Below are 21,736 nucleotides of genomic sequence, written 5' to 3'. Positions count from 1 at the left end.
CAACGTTTGAGTGAGTCAAGAACATGCTATTCATAGCCAAATTTAATGTACGGACTCAAATTATTTATTTATTTATTTATTTTTAAGTGAACCGACTCCGACTAGTGCTGAGTCGTGATTCGCGTCTTACTTACTACTTAAGCAAGAAATATCTAGAAAATTATTTTGCTGGGACCCTGGCTTGGCTCCTTCTATAAGTATCCCCTTCCAGTTAATCACATTGTCCAATACCTCAACAATCATCTCGCTAGTTCAAATCAACAGAAAATACCCATGGCCGACACTCAATCTACTGATACCCAAGCAGTTTGTCATGATGTTTACACCATCCTCTCTTCTTCTGGGAGAGACTTTCTTGTTCGCAACGACGGTAACCAGGTAATGATATCGTCGATTCTATTTGTTTTTCTTCTACTAGTAGGTAAGGGGATTTAAGTTTTTTTTTTTTTTTTTTTCAATTTAGGTTGTGATTTTTTGGGTCATTGAAAAGGGAATGAATAGTTTCTTTTTTTTTTTTTGCTCGGGATTTTTTATTTTACAGGTTAAAATTGAGAGCTTGAAGGGAAAGAAGGTTGGGTTGTACTTCTCAGCATCATGGTGTGGTCCGTGTAAGCGATTCACGCCGGCTTTAGTGGAGTTTTACGATGAACTCTCTTCAAAGGGTGATTTTGAGGTTGTTTTTGTTTCGGGTGATGAGGATGAAGAGGCATTCAAGGGCTACTTCTCAAAGATGCCTTGGCTTGCGATCCCATTCTCTGATTCAGAGACACGTGATAGATTGGATGAGTTGTTCGAGGTGAGTGGTGTCCCTTCCCTGGTGATTCTTGATGAAAATGGGAAAGTTTTGACTGATAGTGGAGTGGAGATCATTCGAGAGTATGGAGTGGAAGGGTACCCTTTTACTGAAGAAAAGATCAAGGAGATGAAAGAGGAAGAAGAAAGAGCCAAAAGGGAACAGTCCTTAAAATCTATCTTGGTCACCAAATCACGGGACTACTTGGTTTCATCCGATGGAAAAAAGGTACATTTTTAAGGCGATGATGCTTTCTTTTGAAAAATTTAAAGCTCGCACCATCTTCTTGAAATGAATTGTTTCCTCATCTGATCTGAATTTATTATAAATTTGTATACAAGATACCTGTCTCGGAACTTGAAGGGAAGACTGTTGGTCTGTACTTTTCGTTGCATTCATTCAAGGCCTCTGCTGACTTTACTTCAGAGCTAATCAAGGTCTATGAGAAGCTGAAAGAAAAGGGGGAGAGCTTTGAGATTGTGTCAATATCCCTTGATGAGGAGGAGGAATCTTTCAAGGAGAGCTTATGTAGCGTGCCTTGGCTAGCATTGCCCTTCAAGGATAAGAGCTGTGAGAAGCTGGCTCGGTACTTTGAGCTCTCCATCCTTCCCACTCTGGTGATTATTGGGCCAGATGGGAAAACTCTCAATTCCAATGTTGCTGAAGCTGTCGAAGAACATGGAGTTGAGGCATTCCCATTCACCCCTGAAAAGTTTGCACAACTTGCTGAAATAGAGAAAGCGAAAGAGGCAACTCAAACCCTGGAATCAGTTCTGGTTTCTCAGGATCTGGATTTTGTCATTGGGAAAGATGGAAGCAAGGTATGATACTTCTGAGATATTTAATGCTGCTACTACTTTAATAGCCTATTAGCCATGTTAGACTTTTGTTTCAATTGACCTCTTTACTCATGATGACTTCTATCTCCTGTTTCAGATTCTGGTGTCTGATTTAGCTGGGAAGACCATTCTCCTGTACTTTTCAGCGCATTGGTGCCCTCCCTGCCGGGCATTTTTGCCAAAACTTACAGAAGCATACCACAAAATCAAGGCAAAAAATGAACCATTTGAAGTGATTTTTATTTCTAGTGACAGGAACCAAGCTTCCTTTGATGATTTTTTTTCAGGAATGCCATGGCTGGCGCTTCCCTTTGGTGATAGGAGGAAGGCATCTTTGAGTCGGAAATTCAAGGTCGATGGCATTCCTATGCTAGTGGCCCTCGGACCAACTGGCCGAACCATTACAACAGAAGCAAGGAATCTGATTTCAGTCCATGGAGATGCTGCTTATCCTTTTACCGAAGAACATGTGAAGAATATTGAAGCAAAAATTGAGGAAATGGCAAAGGGGTGGCCTGAGAAGGTGAAGCATGCACTTCATGAGCATGAGGAAGAGCATAAAGAAACCAAAGATGATGATGCCAAGGAAGATAAACCCAGCCAAGAAGGATGGATCTGTGATGGGGATGTCTGTCACAAGGCTTGATATATTGGCCTTTTGGTGCTGAAAAGAACGAACCGTTTGTGCTATTAAGTGTCTTTGTTGTGTATGTCTTTTTATTAAGGAGTCATGTCTATTTCACCATCAATAAAACGTGTGCGCGCGCGCAATTGGAACTAGTTCTTGAATGCTGAATGCTGATAATTTAATAATTCAATCGGAACTAGTTCTTGAATAAGTGGCCTTTTCTCTGCTTCTGGTGTTTGCAACATTCTCAATGAAGAACTCGTGCCTTAAATATTATCAGATTTAAAATAAAATTTGTTCAGTACCTTGAATTGAAGCAACAGGTTGAGTAGTTTTAGAACACTCCGTTGAAAATTTGCAGGATGGGAAAACCAATAGTCAGTACCAAGTCCAAATAATGACCAGAAATGAACACCGACATAGATTGTGTCCATGGTATAAGCAAGAACATCGAATAAAAAATCCGGCAAAAAGTATCACCTTGAGCCCAAATTGTAGAGTAGTCAAGTAAGTAATCTGGGAACAGAGAAGCTAAACGTCATTTTCAGGTGGAATTAGAAAAGATAATAAATATGCACGATAGCAAATCTTGGACCTAGACCAACAATTAAAGCAAGTATAAGAAAACACATTCTAAATTTTGCTGCGGAGAGAAGAATTGTAACAAATTACATCCCAATGAATCTCAATAAATCTGTCCTCATTATGCAAGTGATAACAACTAGTATGCTATAGAAACAAAGTTTAATATGCAGTTATAGCTTCTAAATCTTTAAAGCGAAAGATAACATGCTTTCATTTTTTTCAGAAGAAGCACATAAAAAACAAGGAATTGCCCATGGAACATAAATGAGGTAGACAGACTAAGAAATGAAGCCTCACAGTATCATTAAAAAATGTTACCCAGAGTAAAAGGTTTCATGAAACTTTTGTTGTCCAAGACATTGAAATTTTACCATATGCATTAGCATTCTTAATTAACTTGTGTGTCCTGGGTCCTCTTCTCATTTTCTGAGAATGAGGGTGAAACAAATTGCATATTTCTATATCTATTTAAGTAAATGTCTATGATCCTTCACAATGAAAGTTTATATAAATGTAAGTTCACTTGGATGGTTGTCACTTGTACTTTGTTGACCATGCTTGTGGCAATGATTCATAAGCACAAAGTTACTTAGGAGTGTGACCAATTGCAGTATATAACTGGGGCTGAAGGGTCTCTTAAGTATTCATGCACACAAAATCAGTGCTTCACAAGTACATTGCTGAGTGATTAAGAAAGCAAACTGTGTCACTGAAACTGACCTGCCTAACATTATTTGAAATCAATCTCAAAAGGGACCGTGCTACATCTTCAGGTTTGTAATCTTCCAGTTCTTTATTATCAGAAATTGGCTTACCAAAGCTAGAAGCAATGGCTGTTGATAAAAGACCAATCTGTCACCATTATAAGATCACAAGTATGAAGGCAGAAAATCAATGTAGTTAACTTTTAACCCATCATGTCTACTGTAAACAATGTCTACTGTATTAGGAATACATTTAAAATTAACATTTTAACCAATCATGTCTACTGTATTAAAATACATTTATATTCGATTTTCTTACCAATTATAACTCAAAATTAAATCAGTCTTATATAATAATATAGATTTAAAATAAATAAAGCATTCTAAAATATAAAATTAACTGCAGATGAAATTATAAGATATAGTTAACTTTTATTAATTAATTTTTAAAATTAAAAATAGGTATTAAATTGATATCTTAATTATGACTGTATAATCCATGGTATGATTAATAAAAAAAATTATTTTAGTTAATTTCTCTTCATTTAGTATTATAATTAAGGGTCAAAGGACTACTTACTTTCCATCCAAGTTTAGTTATGTTCTCAAAATTATATCCGTAAGATTTGAAAATTTTAAAATCCCACCAATTATGCAATTGCCAATAGAATTTTTTTTTAGAGATTAGGATAAAATTAACATTTTACTAATAATATTAAAAATAAATAAAATTTATTATATTTTTCTTCCTAAATTTTAAAAATTAATTACTTCACTCTCTACTTAAAATTTTCGTAACTTTGAAAAATTATATTTTCTCTCTTTCAAAAATTTCTTTTTACCTTTTTTTTTTTTTTTTAATATTAATGATCTCTTCTCTTCGTTTTAAACCTTCGGCTGACGACATTTATGTCGTAAAAAAATATGACTTTTCAATTGGTCTCATAATTAGTCTTCTATCGAATGTCTATGTAAGAAATTGATAGTTTATTTAAATTTCCAGTCAAAGGGCCTTGAAGGTTGAAGATTGAAATGGCAAGAATTAGAATCTCTTTCAGACCTAAGAATTGTCCTGTATATTTAATAGCAAGCAAAGATAAGATCATTATATATATTTGTAAGTACATAATATATTAGACAAAATTCATACAGTCTGGAAGACATGCATCCAAGAAAATTAGATCAGACTCATTACTAAGAGTCATATCATAAGGTACTTTATGAACTCTCGCAAGTCACAGCAAAGAAAGGCCGACCGGCCTAATAAAGTGTATAATATATCTGCTAGTAATACATAAACGACTTTTCAAGCGGCGGAGGGAGCCGGAATGTAAGAAATGGCAGATTTTGGCATAGTAGACATGATGGATGTTCTCGAAAATGTCTCTTCTTCTGGAGCATGATCTTCTGCCTTGAAATCAAGGGACTCATCGTTATAAATATCCCACCATTTTTCCACTAACATCTTTATGTCTTCTCTGTCCATATTAACTTCCTTTCCAGTGTACCTCCAGGGCTTTGAACCCTATTTTAGTTTACGAAAGAAGGAAATTAAAAGGAGTTTAATTAAGCTTCTGAAATAGGAAGATTCTGAAAAACAAATTTGAATTATTCGAGAGTACTCACAGCAGCGCAATAATGCACCACCTTTACTTTCTCAAGCTCCACATTCTCTGGGTGGCGCCAAATCATCGCGAGAACCAAGTTGTAGGCCAAGGGAATTGGTTTGTAAATCTTTTGGAAGAACATGTTCAAGAAATCCTGTCAAATCCATACGGCAAAAAAATTAATACAATAAAATCAGAATCGCCTGGAGTAACTTATTAAAAATGAACTCACTTGCTCAGCAAATGGTGTTGGTGGAATGATTTGGAGAGTCTCAAAAAGACTTTCATAGGTTAAACGGCTAGGCTCGAACACAAACATTCCAGCATTGAAGTACAGAGAAGGAGGAGATCCCATCTCGGCAGGCCATTTAACTTTATCTGGGCACTGCTGGCAGTAGCCAATGGAGTATTGGGGTGAGTTGCTCCATGTCTTCTCACAGAAGCAGTCCATTACAGCGTAGAAATACCCGTCTGCCGTGTCGAAAAGATTGTCAATATTCTCGAACACTTGAATATCAGCATCCAAGTATATCATCTTGCTGTACTCCTCGAACTGTAAACATACATTAACCCAACTATATATATACGAACTTGTGCTGAAAAAGAGAAGTATTAAGTATATATGCTTGATTTTCATATTAAATGCACGAAGATGAGATATGGTTTTGATAGAGACCTAAAGTGTATCTTTGTAATTCTTTATGCACAGTATATACTTATCTGTATGGTGTTAAGGTTCACCCAAAGAAAAAAAAAAGTGAGAATATTTATGTGTTATAATTACTTACATTCCATATGCGGAGCTTGGAATAGTTGATGACATAGTAGGCCATGGCAAATTGAATCTGATTTTCTGGGGGGTAAATAGGCTCGATTTCTTGAACGATGCAGCCCTGAGACCTTAGGATCTGACGGTGCTCATCGGGGACATCGGGCAAAATTGCAACAACTAGAGGGTATGCACTTTTCACCTTGCGCAAACCCTTAGCCAACCCAACCACTCCTTTAACATAATCGCCATTGCCGGCTAAAAATGTCACGTAGGCTCTTTTTGAATAGCCCTTGTTCAACGTAGAAATCTTGCCACTGCCCGAGAAGACATCTACAGGAACTTCTGGGGCCATCACTTTGGTTTGAATGCTGGAGATCACTTGAAAATGTTGAGTGATTTAAGAAGATTGGTGTTTTCTGGAAGCTACCTAACTGAGCTGCATTGGCAAACTTGGCCTCCTTAAATAGACCTCACCAAATGAGGTCTAAATGCATGTCAAATGAACTCTAAATGAAACTGAAATATTTCAGCTTTTTTATATATTTTCTCTTGGATGTTTTTAGTAATATTCCTTGTTCAAATCCAGGTCGGTATAAATTAAAGTAAAAAACAAAAAATTAATGAATATCACTTCCTCTACAACCCACCACTCTGGCCTTATCATCAAAATGGACGGATGAGATTTGATAGGTGGTGGTGATAGTATATTCATAAATATACTAAAAAACCAGGAGGAGACGTAAAGGCATGCATAAATCGATAGTGGGAGTCATTTTCCTCTTTTTCTGTAAAATATAAACAAGAAAAGAAAAGATATAGCATGCATCTGTGGATTGGAAAAGAAAAGAAATGAAATTGTTGGCCTACATGGGCCCCTGGAAATAATATTAAGAGAAGCTGCCAAATTTAATTACGAGAGACGAACAATCGGATTCAAATAAACTATAGAAACTTATTTATACAATCAAATGAACAACGTTTGAGTGAGTCAAGAACATGCTATTCATAGCCAACTTATAATATTCGGCCTTGAAGATTAAGAAAAGCATATATAAAAAGAGAAAAAGAAGAGAAAGGAGAAGGAATAATACTACATGGATGAAAATGCAGTGAAGAGCAAGGAGATGTGACAGCACAACATGCCGTAGTGTTCACAACAACGATAACAAAGATTCTCAGATCTCAACCTGTTTTGTGAAGAAGACGTACTGGTTTTGAATGGTAATTGGGAGAGATTCACTGTTAGCTTTGTAGCTTTATTATGTTTCATTGTGCTCTTCTGCTACTGCTTCCTCCTTTTCCTTTTCAGCTTTCACTGCAGAATTCTTAGCATCCCTATACCTTTAACTAAATGGATGTTTTGCGCTCCACAAAATCCGTTAATTCTGTTGGTCTTGGGATTTCCTTTCATTATTTTCCTTTAAACTTTTGTAAAGCTTAGAGCCAAAGAAATAATATTCTCAGAGCCACAGATATATAAGAGTATATGACATGCAAAATTAAAGATGTTCCCCAGAAAAAGGAAAATTCATTCAAATCTGTAGGAGGATTGTGAATTCGTTTTCAAATTCTAAATATTGATAAAAATTTTAGGTTTATTTAATTTTTGGTCACAACAATAATTAATCTTAAATAAAGCGACATCATAAGCTTCAGCGATAATCACATCGCTGATTCTTGGATTAGACTAAAAATTGAAAACGAGATTAATGTAATGGGTATTTATATATATATATATATATATATATATATATATATAACTTTAAAATATAATTTTTTCCTGGTTACGAGGCATCAGGTTTGACGTCAATAGATTTTGTACAGAATAAAAAAAAAAAAATCCAATTAAGAAAGCAACTTGCTTAAAAATCATGATTACATTATATTAATTAAATTTAATCAAGTATTAATTAAACTAATGTCATTATCTAGTCTTTCTTCACATGTGACCAAAGCAAAAGGTCCCTCAAATGTACATTAAATTGCGGAATAAAGAAAAGCTGAAACTGACTTTTACCGAGTAAAATACTCTTCCTTAGATAGATAGTAATACAATTACATAATCCAAAAAAGTAAAATTATTTGTATATATTTTTAAATTAAAGATGAAATAATATTTAATTATATATTGATATATTATTTATATATTTAAATCATATATATATATATATATATATATATATATATATATATATATATATATATATATATATATATATATATATATATATATATATATATATATATATATATTATTGTATGAAAAAAGGGCATTGATGATGAATCAAACACAAATCTTAAAAGATAAAGTGAAAATGCAAGCAACTAATTAAGATATCAAATAGCTTTTGCGTTTTTAATTCAATATTTGTTACTGTGGGCTCAGCAAATTTGATTTTATTTATTTTTAGTTAGGAGGATAAGAAGTGTATATGACAGTGACTGAGCTATTATCTTAAGGGTGAGATTAAAATTGTTATTGATAACCTAGTTGATTTGATCTGTTGCAATGAAAGTAAAAGGTACTATTAAAACCCTTCACTTCACTCAGATGCCAATCTTGATGGAGGATCAAAGGGTGAGATGGGGTGCATATTGAAGGGTTAGAAAAATAGAAGACTTTCATTTTGATGTGAGTAAACGTTTATATCATGTAGAGCGATTCCATGCCGAGTTTACAAGTGACTGACTATAATCAATAACCAATAACCAATTTTATGAGCATGAAGCTTCAGTAAGATCTTACATACATGATTACGCCGGTAAAAGTAAAACTGCTTCTGAGCCTCCACAAATTGATGAGGAATAATCTGGTGAATATATATTTAATTATACCATATAGAATTAGTGAACTGAGTTCAGGTAAGCCGTAATCCCGAGATCTGCCACTTTTTCGGTCTTGCGCCACATTGAGCAGAGTAACGGGCCCAGAAAATAAATCACGGAGACTGCGAGAAGCAAAACTAAAACATCTTATTTGTCAAAACACTTAACTTGCACTTCATAACAAAGCCAGGGAATTATTAGATGAGGTAGTTTGACGAACTGCTATGTTCAAAAACCAATTACACCGTCTTACTCTTACCATAAATATCACCTCCCCGTACGCCAGCAACAACATAAACGCATTGAAAGAAAACAAAATTATATGGGGATGTTGCACCAAATTAGTTTCAATTACAGATAGAAGCACCACATCTAAACCCAGCTGAAGGCTCAAAAGTACAAGTATTTAACCAACCATTCTTCTATTACAGTATAGTCATAAGGTCCTAAAAACAAAAAACAAAACAACCCAACTGTCTCAAGCAAAAAGAAACTAAAAAAAAAATAGATAATATTCACCCCTGCATCCAGAATTGCCAGTCCGCAAAAGATCTTTAATGGCTTCATGCCTACAATTCAAGAAAAATAGAGGAATTCAGAACAGAGAAAAACGTAACAGCAAAATTCCACAGTGCAGCTCAACATATTTTGAAATCAGAAATTTTGACTGAGCGCAGCTTCATTCACATAATTTTTTTAGAAATTTTGCACAAGGGGATGCTTTCTCACCTTGTTAGCAATGTTGTTGGAGAGCCAATCCAGACCTTCATAAAGACCCTCACCAGAGGTTGCACAGGTGCTTTGAATGTACCTGAAAAACGGAAGCATATTAGAACCCATCCAAAACATGACACTGACAAAATAACAGCAAAAAGCGGTCAATTTTACCAGTGACGCTGCCTGAGCGAGTGGAGGCCGAGTTTATCAGTAATCTCAGCAGCATTCATTGCATTTGGAAGATCCTGTTTGTTAGCAAATACAAGCAAGACAGCATCTCGCAGCTCATCCTGAAACCAATGAGGCTTAAGATTAGCAAACCATCAAAGTGCATTAATTAAAAGGCGATGCCAGCTAGAATAGTTGGCAAATAAATATTGCTGTTTCATACAGATAGGACATTTTGTAGTATAGGCTTAGACTTACTATTTGTAGAGTGGATTTTGAATTGATGAAGACATAATGCACAACAATACAACATTTGCTATCAGACCATGCTAGAAATTAATATAAAAATAATGACTAGCATCAGCAGATCAGATTACCATTTAATTGTCAAGCATTTCATGAATCTGAAACAAAAAAGATTGCATATCATTTTACATTTGAATTATGCATTATCATTTTTCATTTGATTAATGTGTTATGGTTTGGATGACCACAACTTATTGCAAATTTCGATGGCACACAATCCAGCTGTTCATCACTATTAATTTCAATGCAACTACAGTTGGCTTATTTCACTAAATGATTATAACAGTAACAGCACTGGACATAAACAAATTAAAGTCTACTAGGCTAAAATACCAAAATACCTCATTCAACATCCTATGCAATTCATCTTTTGCCTCACCGATACGATCTCTATCATTGCTATCCACCACGAATATCAGGCCCTGAGTATTCTGGAAATAGTGCCTCCACAAGGGACGAATCTGTGTGAAAGTAGACATCATTGTTAAAGTATTACAAGAATTAATAACTCTACTAACAAACTCTTTAAGATGGAATTTAGAGAATCAATAGTCCAATTAGTAAACTTAAGTTTTGCTGAAAAGACAGGTGCAAGAATAATCAATAGACACGCATGAGATGCCAAGAAATTTTAGAAGTTCATACCTTGTCCTGACCACCAACATCCCACACTGTGAAGCTAATGTTCTTATATTCAACAGTCTCCACATTAAACCCTGCAAATAAGACATGTAGGTATGACTTCCATTGCACACACTATTGCACAAAGCTAGGAAAAGCAACTTTGAAAAGCCAACAGAAACAAATAAATAAAAAATAATAAAAATGAAAGTATGAGTATTCATATGTATCTAAAAATTGTTCATTTGGTGCTGAATTGTTTAGGCTGCCTAAATTTTGGATAATAGGAAACTCAAAACCATCATCTTCAATACATGAACTCTTTTTTTGGTGTAGAAAATCACACTTCGAAAGAAAGTTGGCTGCTTCAAATTTACCAGTACTAAATCATATGAACAAAAATATAAATCAATAGCATGGAGTTAAAGCAAGGTTTTGAAAAGATCGTCAAGCTGAATCTTGAGCCAAGACAAAACAATTATGGTCTATGACCTTCCTTGTGAATATGCCACTTCCTCTAGACAAATCTGGCATTTACTAATTAGCAATACGAGACACAATCTGATAATATCATTAATAATTTATCAAATGCAGGATGCATTACAGTACATTCAGTTAAATGATAAAGTAAACGAGATAACAAATGAACAGTGATTGGAAACCAAGCACCCACAAAGGACAAGAGAGAAAGAGTTTAGCACAAATTCAGGTTATATTAAGAGAGTTTGAAAGCAGCAAGGCAAATCCAATTTAAATTAAAAAAAATACTGATTGATAATTTCAAAGCAATCAATAAACTGACCCTGGCATGATCACCCCTCCATCTCAACAGACATACATAATCAAACTCACAAACCAACTAAACAAGACTTAGAGAACTTACCAATAGTAGGAATTGTGGTCACAATCTCTCCCAGCTTGAGCTTGTACAAGATGGTGGTCTTACCAGCAGCATCAAGACCAACCATAAGAATACGCATTTCTCTCTTGGCAAAAAGCCGGCTGAACAGCTTTGTGAATGTCAGCCCCATTTTTCCTGTCTGTGAACACCAAAAATCACCACACCAACATCACAATAAACCGATTAAACTTACATTTCAAAAGAAAGAAATCAAACCTTACAACACAAATAATTTGTGTTTCAAGTCAATGACACACAAGAAAGTCGCACAGATACGCGGCAGCTTTAAAAAATAATAAATTTCTGATTAAATAAAAAACGACATCTGAGATAAAGATTTCCTGTGAACATGATATATGAGATCAGATAGATCTGGCAGCAAAATGAAAAGCTTCGAATAATATTCAGTGAGATCAACTCTTAATCCAAGAAATTCAAATCGCCAAGCTATAACACGAAGAGAAATACAACAGATCTAAAAGTCTAATCGCACGATCATCAGATCAAGAAGGAAACCTAACAGTACTTCTGAAATTGATCCATTAAACAAATGGAAAATAACAAAATTAAATCAAAATAAACTTTAAAATTCACAGAAATTGTGTAAAATTATCGAATCACCTTACACCGTCAAAAAAGAAAGAATAAACAGCATGCAAACCAAAATCTTCAGTACAAAATCAAAATAAAATAAAATAAACTAATTTAGCAAGACAAATGAATTTTTAGATTGAATCGAATAGTTTCAATATTGAAGAATAGAATATAGATTAGGATTTAAGAATTTGAAACCGCAGATTTGAATTTACCTAGAGAGGAAGAGAGAGGAGAATGAAGCTTAACAACAACGAGACAAATGGGATTGGGATGAGAAATGTGAAGCAGGGAGATTTATAAAGGGGTAGAGGAGGGGCAGTGGAATTGTATAGAATAACGAAAATACCCCTGGCCTCAGTGTAAATGTTAGATTGTGATCTACGCTACCAGTGACTGCTGGTGCCTATTCAATATTGATATATGAGGTACTGGACTTGTTCTGTTCAACCAATAGATTATTACCACGTGGTGAAACTTGCAAGCATGTGACGAAAGGAGTCGTTGATGGTTCAAATTCAAAGTCAGCGGTAAATTTTAAGGAGAAAGAGTGATTGAAATTTTAATTAGGCGAAAGGACTATTTTCCACCCAAAATATGCTGATTTTTTAAAGGTTTTTTTCTGTTAACTTTAAAAATTCTATTTATCGATCTACGATCATTTAAATTTATTAATTTTAAAGATAAAATTATTATTTTATATTTAATATTAAAAATAAACTTAAATATAATTTTATTTTCCCTCCTAAATTTAAAAAATTAATTTTTCTCTCTTAAATTAAGTTTGAAAAAATTATATTGCCTCCTTAAGGTTTAGTTTCAAAATCTTGTCACTTTTTCCAATGTCATCGTCGGTCGTCTCTCCCTCCCGATAGTTTCCCTTTCTCCGATACTTGCCTCAACTCCACCTAAAGCCTTTTGGTGTCGAGAGAAGTCATCTAGAAAGAAAAATCATCTTTTCAAATGAAGACAAGTTATTTTCCTAGAGGAAGACGAGTTATCTCATTTTTATCTGGAAAGACAATTTCTCTTGACACTGAAGGGCTTGAGATAGAGTTGAGGCAGAGTGTCAGAGGAAGGAAAACTGTCAGAAATGAGAGATAGTCGACGATGATGTCGGAGAAAGTGATAGGGTTTTGAAACTAAATCCTATGGGGAAAAATGATTTTTTAAAATTTAACTTATAAGAGAAACTATTAGTTTTAAACTTTTAGGAGGAAAATGAGATTAACTTTTCAGAGATTAAGGTTTTGTTGATTTTAATTGATCAAAAATAAATAAATAAAATTTCAAAATTAAAGAAATCAGCATATTTTATGGGGGATATAGTCCTTTGGCCTTGTAAATTAAAAAACACGAGGTGGTGTGTGAGCCATTCAATAATGTTATTGTGATGTGAGAGGTTACGAAATAGACTAATTAATTAAAGTAATTATAGTTGAGGACATCACGGTAGTAAATAATTCCATTAAATATAAATTTATGCTTTTTTTTTTTTATAACTCCAAGATTCTTCATCTTGAGTTAATTGTAACTTTTATTTTTATTATCTTGCATTTTTATTTGTATAATTCATATTGAAAAACACAGTATCCAACAAGAAAAATCATTAATATCATACATGGAAGATTAATATCTATTTGTTTTTTTATTTTTTATTTTTGGGTCTATATTAATGTAGAATTGTATTATTACGGAAAATGAGTAATGTTGACAGATACACTTGCTATAAGTAATTATTAAAATATATAATATAAATTTGGTTAGATAAAACACACGTGTAAAATTAATTAATGTCAAATCTCTATAATATTTTTTTTACACTGATTTTTTCTTCTGATGTCATTATAATGACATCACTAATGAATAAACCCGGATTTTATCCGGTCCAACAACTTGAATTGCCCAATCTAATCTGGTTCAATCCAGTCCAACTCCTAGGGAAACAATTTGTTTAACTTCAGAGGCATACATTGAAGCTGAAACTAAAATTTACATATATTTACACTTAATCTGACATAATGTTTAATCCAAATCCACAATGAAGCAACAGACAGCTTAACAATAATTAATTATATACAGAATTTACAAATTTCATACTTCTTCCCCTCAGCCCACCGCACTTCTTCAGAAAGTGTCACACTGAAACAAGAAGTGAAAATAAAAAGGAAATTAAATTTCTGAGAAAGTTTTCATAAATGATGATCCTGGTTTGTATGCTCATTTTAAATTTCAGAATACAAATTTAAACAAGAGCCTTGACAGAATCAGAATAGTAGAAATATTTACCAGGTCCTGTAAAATGGCATATGATACGATACGATATACTTAATGTATTTCTTTAATCAGCGCCAGTATTGAGCCCACCGATGAATAGTTTCAACCATTTGAGGGAACAAAGCACTGACACTCTCATTTATGAGATCCTGGAAGAAATGCACACAGGCCTCATCATCCAAGTCCAACCGAAACTTCTCTTGAAGCTACAAAAACAACACAACGTCAGTCATATAAAGAAACACAAACATGTCTACAGATTATAAACATTATGGTTGGTACCTTAAGAATGCCTTTCTCAGGATCAGAAGCTATGTTAGAACCCGCCAACAGATGAAACAGATTTAAGATAAGATTACTAGATTTCCGCAGGATGTTGTATGCTTCGCAACAATAGGATTTGAACCTTGTGTAATACTGGCTGCAAGGACAAAGTAATCATTTATGGAATCTATGTTAAGATATCTCCCCCAACTCCCAAGTGCTGATATAGTCCAGCAAATCAGGAGAAACATGAAAAGTGAAACAAAGTTTGAAAATAACCTTTCTGCTCCACCCATAGCCTCAACCATTTCTTTACAGAGCTTCATAGGCGGCGGGAATGGCTTGGGATCTCGACCAAGAATATAACCAAAATCAACATGGAAAAGACGTCCATCATCCCTAAGCAGAAGATTATCTAGATGCCTGCAGACAAAAACATGTTAATTCATTCAGAAGCACAATTTGTATATACAGTAAACAATAAAATTTCAATTACTAACCAAAGGCCATAAGTTCGCAACACAAGAAAAAGAATTACCTGTCTCCAATACCCAGTATGTATGTGATAACAGAATAGCCAGCACAGCTTTTTATAAATGTTTCGAGACAGAAGGCTGTAATTCCAAATGGTCCATGTTCATCAGGATGAAACTTTTGTAGATAGCTTATAATGCTTCGATGCTCTGAGAGAATCTGAATATGGAAACAAAATGCTTACTCACTGCATAATTATATGTTAGGAAAAAAAAAAAAGATAGATTATCAAGTACATTTGTGAAGCCATTGTGAAAATTGAATCACACCAGAAAAACAAATGAATCAAAAGATTCCAAAGAAAACTAATACGGCAACTTATGGTTTCTTGTAGGAGAGCAAAAAAGGTGGAATATTGAATATGGGTAAGTTTATAAGCACCTTTAACTAAATGATTTTTAACTCAAACATCTCGGTAAACAACATGATGATTAAAAACTGAATGCATGAACTTCACTTTTCAAGTGACCAGTCAAAGAAAAAGATATAATACCAAAGCTAAAGAGCGAGATGGTATGAATTCCAGCATGCCCTCATCTTGTCCGGTTGCAAGCACCTTATATGGAGTTAAGTGCAGATCAAGATTTTCCAACTTAAGCAATCGATCCATGAGTGACACCATTTGGACAACCTAGAATAACCAAACATCAAAATTTGAACAACTTCATAGGATTTCCATCCACCTTCTTCCTCACCCAGATTACCAGTTAGGAATAGAATAAGGAAAAGCGGGAGAGAAAAATTAGATGGAAAGAAAAAACTAAGATTTTGCTCTAAGGAATTGCAGCAGTTTAGAAATTTACTAATTGATCCTGCCGAATATCATCACCCTTCTTAAAAATAATCTTGCAAACTCCACCATTTTCTGTTCTGAAAGTCAAACGCAAAGGATGCAATGCACTTTTAAATATCGATGACTCCGATTGCACAATTCCAGTAATAAGGACATGTGGAGCCAGTGGAGATCGAATTGGCTGGAAATATAACAGACCAACAGAACAATAGAAAACAATTGGTGAAAGTTGACCAAAGAACTGAATAGATGTGAAACATCAAATAACCCATAGAAGATCATAAAGAGCTCAATTGACAAGAAAATTCATATTAAAGAACTACCTCTTCAAAATAAGTAAGTTCACTAAGAAGACCAGAAAGAAGCTGTCTAAGCTTTTCAATTTTCTTCTGGTATTTGCCTCGTACATTTCCAACATCTCTTGATATAGAACCCAATTGAGCCGTCAACTCTGTCTGGCGGACCAAACTGTGCCACAATTTAGATCCGTCTTCTCCATTCAAACCAGGCGCCAATTGCTGGACAGTGGATTTAATTATTGAACAGCAGGAAGTTCAGTATCAAACAACTTATCATTTAGAAGCAATTTGTATGATGCTTTATCCAAATTGTGGAGGAATCATTTAGATTGCACTGTATTTCGAGAAAGCAATTCTCTTAAATAAAAGGGATGCATGCTTCATGCACTCAAAGTAATACACTGAAGTTGTACAATTGTCTATCCACTCTTGCTATACTTCAGAACCATACTTGGTGAAATTCAATGCAAATGGGTACCCCAGGAGAACACTGTACTTTTAGAAAAATTATCATAATTTTATTCTTGGTTGGTAAGGGAGGGGATTGGGACACTCAAAACAGCCAAAAGTTTTCTGAAAATTTGAATTTTCTCATTTAAATTCACAAAATAAATGCATATTATATATAAGACAAACAAGAATGATAACTTATACCTTAGTCATATTTTCTGCCAGGATCTCATGTGTGGAATAAAAACGTTTGGCATGGACGGGGTCATGAAATTCAACAAAAACATACCAGCGAAGAAAGCTAGCCAACTCAATGTTGCTTGATGCTGTAAAGTTCAGGAATATTATCAGAAGCCACCAAATCAACTTAACAATAAATAAAATGTAGCCCTTAAACAAGCACATACTGCATATGCACTTATATGTGCACATGCACACATACACACACAATATCATTTGAACTTGAAAAGTGCCTACAGCGTTGTACAAGAAATTGAGAAAGGCAAGATTTATCCGAGCGTTCAAATCGAAGAGCTTGAACTAGTTGCAGTAAGTAAAACTGGAGCTCTTCATCGTCAGCTCTTTCAAGAATACTGACAGCATAAGCACGGACCTGTTAAAAAGGGATTCCAATTCTTCATTATTCAGTCTGTTATAGGATGTGCAATTTGTCTATTTTGATGAATAATACATCTAAATTCCCACTGCATAGCATTTATTAGTCTAAACTCAATAATATATAGCAGCAGGTTTATAGGGAGCCAAAGCAATCTGAACTTTGAAGGTTTTCTAGTATATTCTACCAAAATAAATATGTGAGTTCAAATTACAAGTTTTGAAGTTTCATCTCCACATGCCCAACTATGGGTAAAAACTACCCAGTGAGGTTTACTGGCAAGATACATAGCCAGGCACAATAGTGCTGTACAAAATTAAAATTTTGGATGAAATCTTACAGATGACTCACTCAAAGTGAACAACATCCACAAAATAACCTAAACTTGCACGTTTCTACAAAGCAAACACTTCAACACAAATGAACAGAGTACAGATTTTATTCCCTGATTATAAAATTGTTAAAAAGTTGGGATTAGAATTGCTCTCAGCATCTGGATTTGCTGGTTTCCACACTTCCATATAACAGGTCTACCTGGTCTAGGCACCTCCAACTGCAGCCCTGGTTAAACCAGAGGGAAGCCTGCACTTAGATAGCAAGACTTTTTGATGTACGAGTAGGATTAGACTAGGGTTATGTTTATCTTTGTTTAATAATATTAAGGATTTAATTGTCAAAGCTTTTTAGAGTTCTATTTCATCAATGAGTTCTTTTAGGTTTTGTTTTGTGCTTTGATTAGGCCTAGGACTCAATTTCTTAAGCCTACAAATAAAGGCTTCCAATGTTATTGTGGACGTGGTTGATTGATTATGATATATGAACAATAGTTTCTACCCCATGGATAATTGGTTTCATTTTAAGTCTCTAATTCTTCCGAATTTCCACACTTGCTTGGCTGTGCTCCCAAATCTATTCTTCTATTTTCCCCCTATTTCTCTTTTATCTATCTTATTCTTCATGTGGTTCTCTATAAATTTTTGGTTAAAAGGTTAGACTACTATCTTTCTTTTCTTCTAATTAAGTTATAATGAAAGATTAAAAAAATATGAGATGAATTTAAAGATAACAATTATCTATCACAAAAGCAAAAATCCATTGAGACCATGAAGCTTCAAGGTCAAAACACAGAAATATAGTTTTGTAGTAGCAATCCCCACACAAGTACCCACAGTTAGGTAGAAATATTTATATTTTTTTTGAAAAAAAAATGAAAGACTTCTCATAGAAATTCACTTACCTCTTCACTTTCAAAAACAGGTGACAGAAGCTCCAGTGCATCACAGACGTCAATCATTTCCCACTTACTCATCAGTTCCAATGCCTGCTTCACTTCCTGTGGGTTGCATCAGCAAAAATAGAGAAAGGTGAGCTAATGCATCCTAAAATGACACTATATCAAATATGGCATGGGATCTATTAATTTAAATTTATGACTTAGATTGAAATACAAATTCATAACCATTGGTTTATTGCAATCTAATGGCTATTAGATGGAAGATGGAGGTGGTTATTTTCATTGTCACCTCATCAGCTTTTAAACTGCTGGTTTAGCATGGATCAACAGTTGAAAATTTATGTCAACAATTTAAGTTAAAATATCCAAACTCACCAAAAATAGAAATAAAAAAATATAAATTACTCAAATTCTTGTTAAGTTTAGAATACTGAAATATTCATGAATTAACATAACACAATGAAATTTGGGAAGCGAAATAAGAAAAGCAAGATAGGAGCAATGTTCCACTTAAGAGGCTGATGCATTAATAGTTACAATAACCAGAAAATGCTGACCTGAACATCGCTCCATTCAACACTTCGGAGAAACTTTGTGAGGGCCCTCTTCTCAGACATTAATGAAAAACGGAATTTCCAAAGAAGCTGTTTTTCATCTCCACTCAAAGTCCTTGTAGGTGGGTATTTTAGAATTCGTTGTATTGACCTGCAATAGATAAATAGGAAAAATGATATGCTTCCTGATCCAAAACAACTGAGCAATAAAGGCATAGGAGGGAAGCATTGCTAAAATATGGAACACAAGTAACATAAATTAAACCATAGAACTAATAAGCAGTCAAGACCAAAAGAACAAAAAGTTATGTCACTATAAAGAAAGCTAAATCCACTTGGAAGAAGACATGAGACTTCTTGGTGGATCTCATATATTTCCAATGCAGAAGGGTAAACCCCATTAATTGGCATTTTCTTAAACTTAATAATAAAAATGAGAATGTTCTGGTATAAAGCAAGTAAGTTTAATGCAAATTCAACTTCAGCATAGAAGCTCCAAAATTTATGAGCCATGGCAACCAAATTCTAATTTTATATGCAAGTGAAATGCAACAGCTTGATGAAGGAGGAAATTGTGGAAGGAAAACATAATATAAACTAACTTCTCTCACTAAAGCTAAGAAATGAGAATTTTATATCCAATAATAGGATTTTAGGCTTACTTCCGTTCAGTAGAACTTGGTTTAAGGTCCCTATCAATGATACCGCGTGTTAAACTCCGAGCTAGCTTTAGTTGTTTGTGCTCAGAGGGATTCATCTTTCCGACTTCTGGATCCCAAACTGTAACAAGCTCATTTGTTGAAGTTATGGAAGGTGGCAGTAAGAAATTTGCTCCTGATTCCTACATTTCAAACAATAAGAAGTACCACCACTTCAATATATATGTCAATCAATTTTTAATACTCTTAACATGTGCATATGAAAAAATAATGGTTGATAAGACAAAAGGATATACATGATTAGGGAAATGAAAAGGAACTAAAAATAGAAGAAGAAGAAAAAGAGAGCAACAAAGAGAAAATAAAATCAATCGAACTACCTGGAAAACAACTCGGTGTTCAAAACCACAGAAATCAACAACCAAATATAAGTAAGAATTTCCATTTCTACAGCTTTCATGCTCCTTGATTCTCTCCATAGCTCTGAATGTGAGACGGTCCAGCCAATCAACATGTTGAATCTGCCCATGTTCATACTTATTTACAAGCTTTTCCAAGCGCTCCAACTCTCCACGCTCATTCCTGGGGACCTATGGAAGGATAAAATGCAGTTTAGTATCAAGATTAGCTATGTCATATAAAGTAATAATGAAAGTTTAAAATATTAGTTCCATAATTTTATTAATTGATGATCAGGAACCTTTCCCGGTGTAGCTGTTGGCAATGATCCATCTGCCTCTTTTCCTTGCCAAAGCCTAAGCTTTTGCTTCCCCGTTTTAAGTTGCTTTTTGTTGTTAAAGAGAAGTATGGTAGCCCCACCAACCAATCCGTTTTCTTTCTCACATGAAACATCCCAAACCTGAATTTCCAAGGAGATCAACAATGAATGTAATATCAGCTCCTACAAATGTCAAAAAATTCCCACTAAATCCAACCAGACCACAGCTTAACACAATGCGCTCCTCTCCAAAACCCATAATTTAACTCTTACAAATAAAATCAATTGAAAAGAGATAGGCATAAATTTCTAACTCACTGTTAAAGCAAGTTGGGAGTGTTCAGTTAAGTCCCGATATTTAGTACTCAAGGTAATAAGTTCATTCCAGCAATAGAAAGGTCCCATAGATTCCAACCTGTCATAAAAAAGAATCACTGAAGTATCCCCGGTATAGGAAACCAAAAACATGATAAGGAATAGAAAAGTAAATGAGTGTGTAAATATGACACGGGAGATTAAATCCAACTTGGGTTTTGATTTGGCATCAGCAAATTCTTCAAAAACTTGAATTGAATGAAGTGGTGAAACCTTGTTCTTGTTGGAAGGCCAAAGGAAGCACCATCAATGTACAATGCACACTCCACATACAACTCTGGTCTTCTCCCTTCAGCAGTGGAATCAATTCCTGAATAATTGCTCAAAATAAAAAAAATTACTAACAATCAATTGGGAAATTTCGCAAACGAATGTCGGAAATAAATACTTCGTCAAATTAAATCATAATTTAAATTTAGTTAAGGATGTGGAAAGATACCCGAATTGGAAGAATTGAAAGAAGGGAGATTTCCTTCTAATCTCTCGACTCGAAATGTCACAGGGAGATTGATGTCACACGACAAGAAGAACCGGAACTCGTTACCACCCATGGATTATTACTCTGCAGTTTACGAGCTCTGTACTTTTCTTAATTTAATTTAGGGTTTCGAAACACTGAGATGTCGAATTGAAGTTCCAGGCAAGCAAGCGTAGAAGACACAAACTGAAATCAACTGTTCTGTTTTCAGAGAAAAGAGTAAACCGGACTTTATAGGAGTGCCACGTGGCAGTTGTGGGCCAATTGAAGACCGATGACGGATCTGGCTCCATCTACAAAACCTACGGTCAAGCGCGCTTAAATTTAAATCCAAATTTTACTCAAGTGTATAGGATTAGAACATATAAATAATATGTAATTATATAATTAAGTAATTAAAATTTAAAAATAAAATAATATTTAA

At 34.4% G+C, this 21,736-nt stretch overlaps 4 protein-coding genes across 4 annotated transcripts; 1 reads left to right on the top strand and 3 right to left on the bottom strand.

Moving 5' to 3' along the window:
* The first annotated feature begins 204 nt into the window (after nt 1–204).
* LOC123214556 (probable nucleoredoxin 1) lies at nt 205–2,412 on the top strand. The gene is made up of 4 exons (XM_044634391.1): nt 205–378; nt 542–1,021; nt 1,135–1,614; nt 1,730–2,412. Exons 1-4 carry the CDS (start codon nt 274–276, stop codon nt 2,276–2,278), a joined length of 1,614 nt encoding a protein of 537 aa, XP_044490326.1. The 5' UTR covers nt 205–273; the 3' UTR covers nt 2,279–2,412.
* Nucleotides 2,413–4,628: 2,216 nt separating this feature from the next.
* Nucleotides 4,629–6,369, bottom strand: LOC123213275 (galactinol synthase 1-like). Its single transcript, XM_044632673.1, has 4 exons — nt 5,945–6,369; nt 5,389–5,709; nt 5,176–5,310; nt 4,629–5,074 (listed from the first exon to the last, which is right to left on the bottom strand). Exons 1-4 carry the CDS (start codon nt 6,278–6,280, stop codon nt 4,856–4,858), a joined length of 1,011 nt encoding a protein of 336 aa, XP_044488608.1. The 5' UTR covers nt 6,281–6,369; the 3' UTR covers nt 4,629–4,855.
* A 2,687-nt stretch (nt 6,370–9,056) lies between these two features.
* On the bottom strand, nt 9,057–12,429 carry LOC123215105 (ADP-ribosylation factor 2-like). Its single transcript, XM_044635164.1, has 7 exons — nt 12,277–12,429; nt 11,450–11,606; nt 10,591–10,661; nt 10,287–10,406; nt 9,643–9,761; nt 9,484–9,565; nt 9,057–9,323 (listed from the first exon to the last, which is right to left on the bottom strand). The coding sequence occupies exons 2-7, from the start codon at nt 11,595–11,597 to the stop codon at nt 9,318–9,320; spliced, it is 546 nt and encodes a 181-aa protein (XP_044491099.1). The 5' UTR covers nt 11,598–11,606; nt 12,277–12,429; the 3' UTR covers nt 9,057–9,317.
* Nucleotides 12,430–14,010: 1,581 nt separating this feature from the next.
* On the bottom strand, nt 14,011–21,511 carry LOC123213090 (phosphatidylinositol 3-kinase, root isoform-like). The gene is made up of 18 exons (XM_044632449.1): nt 21,274–21,511; nt 21,048–21,144; nt 20,778–20,874; nt 20,442–20,600; nt 20,122–20,331; nt 19,745–19,923; nt 19,086–19,233; nt 18,532–18,627; nt 17,156–17,291; nt 16,883–17,004; nt 16,253–16,447; nt 15,940–16,110; nt 15,630–15,767; nt 15,141–15,295; nt 14,882–15,025; nt 14,621–14,759; nt 14,351–14,544; nt 14,011–14,203 (listed from the first exon to the last, which is right to left on the bottom strand). The coding sequence occupies exons 1-17, from the start codon at nt 21,383–21,385 to the stop codon at nt 14,407–14,409; spliced, it is 2,436 nt and encodes an 811-aa protein (XP_044488384.1). The 5' UTR covers nt 21,386–21,511; the 3' UTR covers nt 14,011–14,203; nt 14,351–14,406.
* Between the last annotated feature and the right edge of the window lie 225 nt (nt 21,512–21,736).

This window comes from Mangifera indica, chromosome 4, assembly GCF_011075055.1.
Source record: "Mangifera indica cultivar Alphonso chromosome 4, CATAS_Mindica_2.1, whole genome shotgun sequence".
NCBI lineage: Eukaryota > Viridiplantae > Streptophyta > Magnoliopsida > Sapindales > Anacardiaceae > Mangifera > Mangifera indica.
Note: the sequence above shows the minus strand (reverse complement) of the source record. Positions and strands in the feature narration are given on the sequence as shown.

What these genes read in the sequence shown, in the direction of transcription:
- LOC123215105 (XM_044635164.1), bottom strand. Translation starts at nt 11,597, where the DNA reads ATGGGGCTGACATTCACAAAGCTGTTCAGCCGGCTTTTTGCCAAGAGA. An exon ending in ATGTTGGTGGTCAGGACAAG is followed by an intron (nt 10,407 to 10,590) that starts GTATGAACTTCT and finishes ACTTTCACACAG; the next exon opens with ATTCGTCCCTTGTGGAGGCA. An exon ending in TCGCTCAGGCAGCGTCACTG is followed by an intron (nt 9,566 to 9,642) that starts GTAAAATTGACC and finishes TCCGTTTTTCAG; the next exon opens with GTACATTCAAAGCACCTGTG.
- LOC123214556 (XM_044634391.1), top strand. Translation starts at nt 274, where the DNA reads ATGGCCGACACTCAATCTACTGATACCCAAGCAGTTTGTCATGATGTT. An exon ending in TTTCATCCGATGGAAAAAAG is followed by an intron (nt 1,022 to 1,134) that starts GTACATTTTTAA and finishes TTTGTATACAAG; the next exon opens with ATACCTGTCTCGGAACTTGA. An exon ending in TTGGGAAAGATGGAAGCAAG is followed by an intron (nt 1,615 to 1,729) that starts GTATGATACTTC and finishes CTCCTGTTTCAG; the next exon opens with ATTCTGGTGTCTGATTTAGC.
- LOC123213090 (XM_044632449.1), bottom strand. Translation starts at nt 21,385, where the DNA reads ATGGGTGGTAACGAGTTCCGGTTCTTCTTGTCGTGTGACATCAATCTC. An exon ending in TTTCAATTCTTCCAATTCGG is followed by an intron (nt 21,145 to 21,273) that starts GTATCTTTCCAC and finishes GCAATTATTCAG; the next exon opens with GAATTGATTCCACTGCTGAA. An exon ending in CAACAGCTACACCGGGAAAG is followed by an intron (nt 20,332 to 20,441) that starts GTTCCTGATCAT and finishes ATCCTTCCATAG; the next exon opens with GTCCCCAGGAATGAGCGTGG.
- LOC123213275 (XM_044632673.1), bottom strand. Translation starts at nt 6,280, where the DNA reads ATGGCCCCAGAAGTTCCTGTAGATGTCTTCTCGGGCAGTGGCAAGATT. An exon ending in CAACACCATTTGCTGAGCAA is followed by an intron (nt 5,311 to 5,388) that starts GTGAGTTCATTT and finishes TGGATTTGACAG; the next exon opens with GATTTCTTGAACATGTTCTT. An exon ending in TGGTGCATTATTGCGCTGCT is followed by an intron (nt 5,075 to 5,175) that starts GTGAGTACTCTC and finishes AAACTAAAATAG; the next exon opens with GGTTCAAAGCCCTGGAGGTA.